The sequence below is a fragment of the Mus pahari genome, chromosome X, assembly GCF_900095145.1.
Source record: "Mus pahari chromosome X, PAHARI_EIJ_v1.1, whole genome shotgun sequence".
NCBI lineage: Eukaryota > Metazoa > Chordata > Mammalia > Rodentia > Muridae > Mus > Mus pahari.
Genome location: NC_034613.1, coordinates 121,616,077 through 121,625,612, shown reverse-complemented (window position 1 = coordinate 121,625,612; position 9,536 = coordinate 121,616,077). Strand labels below are relative to the sequence as shown.

At 44.9% G+C, this 9,536-nt stretch overlaps 1 protein-coding gene across 1 annotated transcript; it reads right to left on the bottom strand.

Moving 5' to 3' along the window:
* Positions 1 to 4,581: 4,581 nt before the first annotated feature.
* Positions 4,582 to 9,266, bottom strand: Rtl9 (retrotransposon Gag like 9). Its single transcript, XM_021188736.1, has 2 exons — positions 5,268 to 9,266; positions 4,582 to 4,736 (listed from the first exon to the last, which is right to left on the bottom strand). Exons 1-2 carry the CDS (start codon positions 9,264 to 9,266, stop codon positions 4,620 to 4,622), a joined length of 4,116 nt encoding a protein of 1,371 aa, XP_021044395.1. The 3' UTR covers positions 4,582 to 4,619.
* Positions 9,267 to 9,536: the final 270 nt, after the last annotated feature.

Below are 9,536 nucleotides of genomic sequence, written 5' to 3'. Positions count from 1 at the left end.
AACTCAATCTGTAGACCAGGCTGGCCTCGAACTCAGAAATCCACCTGCCTCTGCCTCCCAAGTGCTGGGATTAAAGGCGTGCGCCACCACTGCCCAGCTTACTTTGAATTTTTATCAGAACAAAACATCCTAGGTTATAGACCATCTCGATCTCCTTGCTGAAATGGAATCTGGGGACTTTTTAGTGTGTGTATTCTATTACAATGTGAGGACCAGAATAACTATTCATAGGTGAAGGGTGGTATTGGAAGACAGAAATGCAAGGTGTCTAAATAATTTGTAATGGTCTTTCCTTATTTGTGTGCCCACCCCCCTTTATGAGGGAAAAGTGAAAATGCCAAGAAAAAGTAAGCACTTAGCATAACCATCAAAATCTCTTCTACCTGCAGAGTTCTGGGTCCAGGACTTACTTCTGGTCAATAAGAAGGTACCTGGAGGAATATTTTACCTTCCATCACAGGTTATAGCTTAGACCTGTGGCTCCTTACTCTGAGGCTACACCAGACTGGGCACACAAACTCATGAGACTAATGGCATTCCGTGATGATTGATTCTGTCCCTTTGAATATTGAAGATGTTCCCCAAATAGAGAGAACATTTCATATCTATATCCATGTTAAAGGAGAAGAGGAAGCAGGATTACTTTTATTCAGACTTCTATTATTATAATCTTCCAATATTGGCTGATGTTCAGTACCAAACTTGTTCAGTGAGTCCTCAGAGGAACCATCTGGCTAAAAATAACAAAGCTGTATGTATAGTAGTTCATTTGCAAAGGGATCTGGGGACAGATTTCACAAATTCAAATCCTAGCCCTTTGGGGCTTTCTTTGCTCAGTAGCTTTGGACTAAGGAGGAATGGCCTTGCCAGAGGAAGTATATCATGGGGGGGGGTCAGCTTTGAAGTTTAAAAAGCTCAACCAGTCCCAGTGTCTCTGCCTGCTACCTGAAGATCAAGATGGAGAACTCTCAGCTACTTTTCCAGCACCCTGGCTACCTGTGTGCTGCCATGCTTTCTGAAACTATAAGCCAGCCCCAGTTAAATGTTTCCCTTTATAAGAGTTGCTGAGGCCATGATATCTCTTCACAGCAATAGAAAGTGACTAAGACAGGCCAGTTACTTAACTTTTCTGTGCCTAATGTTCCTAGCCTATAAAATAGGATCAGTGTGCCACCCTGATTGTCAAAGTTGATGGTAGTTTTTTTTTTACAAACACATAAAGCTATCCAAAGAAGTTGTGTTAGACTTTTCATTTATCATAATAAAGAACTTGAAATAACTAACTCAAAATGAACAAAGATTTCTTTTGACTTACGGTTTCATAGGATTTAGTCCATTGATCCTGTGGTGGTTTGAATATGCTTGGTCCAGGGAGTGGTACTATTTAGGTGGTATGGCCTTGTTGGAGAAGGTGTGGTCTTGTTGGAGTAGGTATGTCACTGTGGGAGTGGGCTTTGAGACCTTCCTCCTAGCTTCCTGGAAGTCAGTCTTCTCCTAGCTGCCTTCAGAACAAGGCATAGAATTCTCAGCTCCTCCAGTGCCATGCTTGACTGGACACTGCCATGCTTCCCACCATAATGATAATGGACTAAACTTCTGATTTAGACCCAATTAAATGTTGTCCTTTATAAGAGTTGCTATGGTCATGGTGTCTCTTCACAGAAATAAAATCAAAACTAAGACAGATCACTAGATAAAAAATTACATCGTGACAGAAGGGTGTAGTAGAGCCAATTTGTTCAACTCATGATACCCAAGTAGCAGAGACAGACCAAAAGCATCGAAAGCAAGATAGAATTTCTATTGGCCTACTTCTTCCTATATAGCCCTACCTCTAAAGTTTCCAGTCCCTCCCAAAATGGTGCTACTGGCTGCTGACCACATTTTGAACATAGGAGCCCATATTTAAGGGTCACTTCAGATCCAAATGATAACTGAAGGCCCACACTGTTTAATCCTCTCATTTTGTGTCCCAGAATCCAGGTCCCCAGCTCCAATAGACTAAAGTGGGGTTAAGTGGCTACCCTACATGCTCATATAGCCAGTTGATCTCTACAAGGCAGTCAACTTATCAGTCTAAGAACAACAAGCAATGTAATTCTACTGGTGTCTTCCCTCAAAGAACTTCAGAAAATTCTCAAGGAACAGAAGTTCTAGAACAAACAGGTGAGGGCAGGGGTTGATAGTATCTGAGTTCTTCTTGGTTATAGGACCCTATTTTTACCCATGGGTTAGTGAGGAGTGGGAAAACATGAGACACTTATTTTTTCAGCTGACAAAATGGTGCCAAGAACTTAGGTATATGATAGCCTAGCTCTCAAGAAACGTTTCTAGATATAGCTGTTAGGGTGGGTGGACAAGGGACTAAGGCTCTGTGATTGGCCTTCATCACTTCCATTTATCTCTAGAGAGAAGAAAAAAGCAAAAGGAAGATGAGCAGCTAGGAGAGAGAACTGAAGAATTGTCTTTGCTGCCCATTATCATGGCCATAAGAAAATGAATTTCATTTTGAAGACATTTTCCATCCTGTATGCATTTTGCAAGCATGAGTTGTGGCTTCTATATCACATATTTCTTTTTCAGTAGATTTTTGCTTGATTTTCTGAGATAAAAGCAACCCTGGGATGAACATGAATATCCACACCTACTTGAGTCTAGACTGAGCCAGATGTGAGCCAGTAGGCAAAGAAAGGAGAGTGAAAGCTGGGTCCCTGTGGCTGGTTGTTTCCCTGCCTAGAGTTTGAATTGCTCAACTTACTATGCCCTTTTCACCTTGAGGCAACAGCAATAGTAATTGAGGCAGCCCTAGAGCCAGAGCCAGATTCTCACTACAGAGCTGAGGGTGGGGAGCTGCCAAAGTGTCTGCCAGCCATTGCTCTTCATGAGAATAATTTCCCTCTTCCTTGAATCAGATCCAATGTTTAGGGTAATGGAGCAGCAGACTCAGAGAGGCTTTGGGTTCTGTCCTTGGTTTTTCCTCCACCACAGTAGGTCATTCAGCCAACTAATCTCCTAGACTATTGGACCAGGGGACCCAGCTGCCTCTGACCTCTTCTTCCATCCTGCCTCCAAACTGTCACCAATCTAGCATTATAAAAGGTTTCAAATTTTATCATTCCTTCTATTTCTAAAATATCTTTGAATACTACACTGATTGTTATTGAAAAAAATAAACCGGTCCTACTTATATCAATTTTCCCATTTTTCTGTTTCTCATCTTCAAGCTAATGTATCTGTCTCTTTTTACATGTGGTCTTGCTTGTTGTTTCTCTCCTACCTCAATTTGGGTGGAATTTTAATATGAGAAAAGGTCTTAACTGTCATCCAAACAGTAGCCAACACTTCATTTGGAAAGAACTCAAGAGTTTAAAAGATAGCTCAGAAGGCAAGAACATTATCCCAAAGCCTGAGTCTGATACCCAGCATCTACATGGTAGAAAAAGAGAACTGACTCCCAAAAGTTATTTATTTTGCCTCTACATATGCATTGTGCATCACCCTTTCCTTGTCACACACAAACACACAAAATAAATAAAGGTTAAAATATTCAAGAACTCAATAAATCAAATTCTAAAGGCTACAGTTAATTCATTTTTCACAAATAACCTTTATTTTTATGATTATAAATGTAATACATGCTTACTGTGGTCAATCTGGAAAGTACAGAGAACAGTAAAAAGAACATAAAAAATACCCATAACCCACCACCTGAAGGCAAACACTGTTCATATTATGTTCTAACTACCTACACCTATTTAGACACCAAGGCCCTTATGAAGAGTGCTGGCCATGAAGCACAACAGCCAAGGGGAGCAAGGGTACTTAACAACTGAGGGGATCACCCAGAGGTCATAGCTAGAGATTCCACACTGAAGAACAAGGGCCATAAGCCACAGATCAAGAGATCAGAAGCTCACAACACAAGAACAAGGTAGCTTACTATAACACTGTAGTGAGATGGTGTTTGTCAAAGGTTTAGCCCAGTACCTATCACATGGCACATTACCAACAATCACATGGCAAGTACCAACAACACCACATTGTTATCCATTACTATCACTACTATTAATATCATGGGTCGAAACAAATGGTTTAGGATGGAGACTATAAACAGGGCAAAGGCCCTGGAGACCCATTTAGATACTATGAATTGGGACATATAAGGGCAAGTCTACTGGTTTGAAAGGATGGTATAGGAGTGGGTATCTCTCTCTTTATAGGCTCCCCTGCCAGGTGGAATAGTACCAGAGTTTCCTCAAGTTTGCCTGATGACACATGGCAAGACACTCTAAGGTGTTTTGAGGTAGGACATGATTTCTCCTGCCTAGACTTCTCCCTGGACCAAGAATTGGAACTGGCCTTAATGACAATAAGGGGAGTTCAGAACCTCATACACCAGACACTCATATAGTCCACACTGATTGTCAGGGCAGGTCACAGGCATGTAGGTGAAAGAAAATGTCAAGGCAACCAAAAGGGAGATAAAGTGGGATGTGCCTGGAGAGGAAGGCTGGAGGGTGAAGGCAACAAGTTTTACGATGTAGTTGGATGGAATGGGTCCAGGGACCAGTCCTCAAGTTAGCAGCCAAGTCAGAAATCACATAAGACTCCAAGGAGTACTACTTGTTGGTAGGGGCCTTCGGAAGGCCTGCACTCTGTCGAAGGTGGTCATGAAGACTTTCCTGGGGGTCTCCATGTTCTTTCAAGTAGTAACAGCGTTTGGGAACATGCTGGTGCTATAAGAAAGGGGGGAAGGCATAAATAAGAATCACACTTCCTATGACCAGAGACTTTGTATCTGATTAAGTTCAGTAATCAACCAAGTCAAAGAACTGAGTAATTTATCAGACATGTAAAAAGTGTACCCAGGTGTTAAATTAATGAAGTCTGGTTATAAGTAGAACTCAGTCCATAAAAGAAGACTTCTCTCTCTCTCTCTCTCTCTCTCTCTCTCTCTCTCTCTCTCTCTCTCAACTGGATTTGCAGTGCACAGAGAGTTGGGATTGAGTCTACTGTTTCCTTATGATTGAAAGCCCCTTCAGTAACCTAAGCCAGACATTGTTTCTGAAAATGGGTAATAGAAGCAAAATAACTTCATATCGACACTTACTGGTAGAATTCGACATTGGACTCTTATGGTCTAGGAACTCAGTACCTCCTTCTTGCCTCTTCCTTAACTCTACTTGAAAAACTATGGGTGTTAATCCCTCATCATTACTTCCTCACTTTTCTACTCAAAAACTATGAGCTTATGTCCCCTTGATTACCTCCTCAGTCTGCTGCTGAGAGCCCAGTTCATTCTCCATGGCCTCCTCATTGTTCCGCTTACAGGATGTTGGCACAACTTGGTTTGAGTTGCCTGAAGAATCCTTCTCTTCAGCCAGCTGGCACTCAGTATACAGAGACCTATCTATCAGCTCCTTTAGGCTGCCGGCCACCTTCAGGAAGATACGGCCCATTTTGGTGGTAACAGCTTCTGAGAGTCCTTCCAGAAACCTGGTCCGTAGAATGGCATCAGACCAAGACAAATGTCGGGCCAGCAGCAGGAAGTCAGTGGCATACTGCCTTACTGACTTTTTGCCCTGCTTGGGATGGCAAAGAACAGCACTTAGGATGTCTATTTCAGACAGGGAGTCATATAAGCCCTGTGATCTTCTCAAGAAAGCTTTATTTTCACTGGAGATGGGATTTCCTACCTCCATTTGCAAGATGGACCACCTCTCTGCTGCCCCCAGATGAAGAGACACCAGGAATGCCATTTTCTCAGAATCATCTAAAAATCCCTTCATTTGTTTCTCCTCATCAATCTCCTCTGCATCTTCCTCCACAGAGGATGAGCCCCGGGCTGCTTCTTGCTCTTCTAAGAGGTAACAGAGTGCTGGGGTCAACATACCAAAGGACGGAACTTCCTTTGGTGGGGGGGTCTTCATTTCAGGGGCTGTGCTGGTCATGTGTGGTGTGCTCTTTGATCCAGGGACTGTGAATCTGGTGTGAGAGGTAGATGCCTCTCCCGAATCTGTGGCTTTGACATTCGGAGTGGGTGTCATTCCAAAGGCCATTTGTGGTGTGGACATTATTCCAGGTGCCGGGGACCTCATTAGTGGTGAGGACATATCTCCAGATGTCGGAGATGCCATTTGTGGCACGGACGTTCCTCCTGAGGCTGTAGCCCTCAGTAGTGGCGTGGATATCATTCCTGAACCTGAGACTCTCATAAGTGGTGTAGACCCTGCTCCAGAGGCTGGGGCTCTCAGTGGGGGGTTAGCTATTCCCCCAGAAGCTGCATTTCTTGGCTGTGGCAAGGATGTAGCTCTAGAGCTCATGACTTTGGTTTGTAGAGTTGACATTGTCCCAGAAGGCATGGTTTTCATTAGTGGCACAGACATCTCTCCCGAAGTCATGGGGGACATCAAAGGCATGGGTGTGGTTCCAGGGGCTGAAGCCCTCATCAGTGGCTTGGACATCTCTCCCGGAGTCATAGCTGCAAATTGTGCAGTGCCTAGAACTCTCTCTAACTCTGTAGTCACAGCTCCATCAGAGGGCCTCCTAAGTAGTGTAGACAAGGTAGAAGAGGCTGGTGATCTGACTGGTGATGGAGAGATCCCTGCAGTGACTGGAGCTCGCACTGGGAGTGGACACGTATCTCCACAAGCTGTGGCCATCATTTGTGGTCTGGACTTTGCTCTAGAAGCTGATGTTCTCGTCAGTGGTATGGACATCACTCCTGAATCTGTGGGTCTCAGGAGAGTTGTCGACTCTGATACAGGAACAGAAGTCTTCATAGGTGACATGGTCATCACTCCTGAGGCTGTGGTCATCATGTGTGGAGCAGATATTGTCCCATAAACTGGGGTTCTCGAAGGTGGAACTATCTCTCCTGAAACTGGAGGTCTCACTAGTAGCAGAGGCCGCTCTGCAGAGGATGGGGCTTTTGTGAACAACATAGACATCTCTGATGAGTCCGAGGCTCTCAATAGGGGTGTGGACATTGTTCCAGATCCCTGGGTTCTCAATTGCATCCCTCCCAAGGCAACAGGTCTCATGAGTGGTGTGGACACTCCTCCAGAGTCTTGAATGTTCATTGCCTGAGTAGGCATCTTCTCAGAGGCTGTGGCTCTCATTAGTGGTGTGGCTGTTGCTCCAGGACCTGAGAGTCTTGTTTGAGGCATGGACATGCCTCCAGAGGTGGTGGCTGTCATCTGTGATGTAGACTTTGCTCCAGAAGCTGTGGCTCTTGTTAGCAGTGTGGACATGCCTCCTGAGGCTGGATCTGTCATCTGTGGCATGGACAGACCTCCAGAAGCTGTGTCTCTCATTAGTGATGTAGGCGTTGCTCCAAAAGCTGCAGTTGTCATTTGCTGCATGAACATTCCAGAAGCTTTGGATGTCATTAGTGGCTTGGACACTGTTCCAGAGCCTGAAGCTCTCATCTGTGGCACGGATATCACTCCTGAGGCTGTGTCTCTCATTAACAGTGTGGATGCTGATCCAGAGGTTTTGGCTGTCATCAGTGGAATAGACATTGTCCCAGAGGCTGTGGCTCTCATTTGTGGTGTAGATGTCACCCCTGAGGCTGTGGTTTTTATTTGGGCTGTAGACATTGGTCCAGAGACAGGAGCTCGAGTTTTCTGTGTGGACACCGACCCAGAGGTTGGGACTGTTGATTGTGACACAGACATTATTTCAGAGGCTGTAGCTATAACTGGCTGCGTGGACATCATCCCAGAAACTGAACACCTAATTTGCTGCGCAGAAACGGCTCCATTTGATGTGGACTTCATAAAACCTATGGGCATTGTTCCAGGTGTTTGGGACATTGTTAAATGTGCAGACATTGTACCAGAGGCTGTGCTTGGCATTTGTTCTGTGAATATTACTCCAGGGCTTGTGACAGCCATCAGTGGAGAGGACATTGATCCAGAGACTGGAACTGCCTTTTGTGATGTAGACATATTTCCAGAGGCAGGGACTCTCATTAGCTGTATGGGTGTTGCTGCTGTATCAGAAGCTCTCACAGGTAGTGTGGACATCATGGACATCAATCCAGTGGCTGCAACTCTTATTGGTGGAGCAGACATGACCTCAGAGTTGATATTTTGTGTTGTATCTGGGGACATCACTCCAGAACCAGATGCTGACATCAGTTGACTGGGCATCACTGTAGAGGTGAGGGTTGTCATTAACAGTGGGGACATTGCCTCAGCATCTGGGACTGGCTTTGGTAAGGTGGCTATTTCTCCAGCATCTGGGATTGACAGGAGTGGTGTAGGCATTGCTCCAGAGCCAGAAACTGGCATAGGCAGTGAAGACATGACCCCAGAGTCTGAGCCTGGCATGAGCACAGTGGGTATCCCTTCCGAGTCTTGAGGATTTGCTGGCTGGGTTGGCGCTTCTCCAGAAGCCAGAGCTGACATTATCAGAGAAGATATCGCTTCAGAGTCTGTGCCTGACATTAGCAGTGATGATATCTCTCCAGAAGCTAGGGCAGTCATTAGCACTTTGGACATTGCTTCTGTGTCCTCATCTGTAATTTGCAGTGGGGACATTGCTTCTGAGCCTGGAGCTGTCATTGGTGGTGTGGATGTCACTCCAGGGTTCATATCTGGAATCAGGAGTGGGGATATCTCACCAGGATCTGATCCTAGCATTAACGATGCCTCAGAGGATGAAGTGCTCATTATAGGTGCAGATATCACTCCAGAGGACGGAATTGGCATTGCCAATGGTGATATCTCTGCAGAATCTGGGGCTGCCATTAGTGATGACATTGTCCCAAAGTCAGGTATTGACATCATCCCTGGGGACATTAACCCATAGTCTGAAGTAGACAACAGTGGGGACAGTGTTCCCGAATCTGAGGCTGGCATTAGCAGAGGGGACAGTGTCCCAGAGTCTGAAACTGGCATTAGAAGTGGGGACAGTGTTCCCGAATCTGAGGCCGGCATTAGCAGTGGGGACAGTGTCCCAGAGTCTGAGGCTGACATCAGTGGGGGAGACAACGTCCCAGAGTGTGGTGCTCCCATGAGAGGTGTGGACAGACTGTCAAAGCCTGGAGATGTCATCAGCTGTGTAGATGTCCCTTCGGGATCTGAGGCTGAAGTCGAAACAACAGGCAACTGCAACTGTGAATGCAGGATTTGAACTTCTGCTCTGGTCTCTGTCATTGGTCTAGAGAAAGTTGCCCCTCTGTTTTGAGGGTCACCATTTTCCTCCTTCATCATATTGTTGAAGCGTAATGAATGTAATGGTATTGACATATCTGCCATGGCTACAAGGCAGGGTTGCAGACTCTAATGTGTTGGCATCAGGGGCACTGATGAAACCAAAAAAATCAATGAAATCTGTAAACAAGAGAAAAGTTTAAAGGTTAAAAGCCAATTTTAGAAATATATTCCAATGATTCATAGAGGCTGCTTTTATGAGTTGTCATATATATGGCTTTGAAGGTGGGTCTATCAGTTTGAAGAAACTATATAGCAACAAATATCCACAAAGCTGAAGCAACTATCCCTCCAACCTCTGTCCTCTTTTAAACC

Bases quoted from the DNA above. Each gene is read 5' to 3' on its own strand.
- Rtl9 (XM_021188736.1), bottom strand. From the start codon at position 9,266: ATGGCAGATATGTCAATACCATTACATTCATTACGCTTCAACAATATG. The intron at 4,737-5,267 runs GTAATCAAGGGG...CCTTTCTTATAG, and splicing joins CTCAGCAGCAGACTGAGGAG to CACCAGCATGTTCCCAAACG.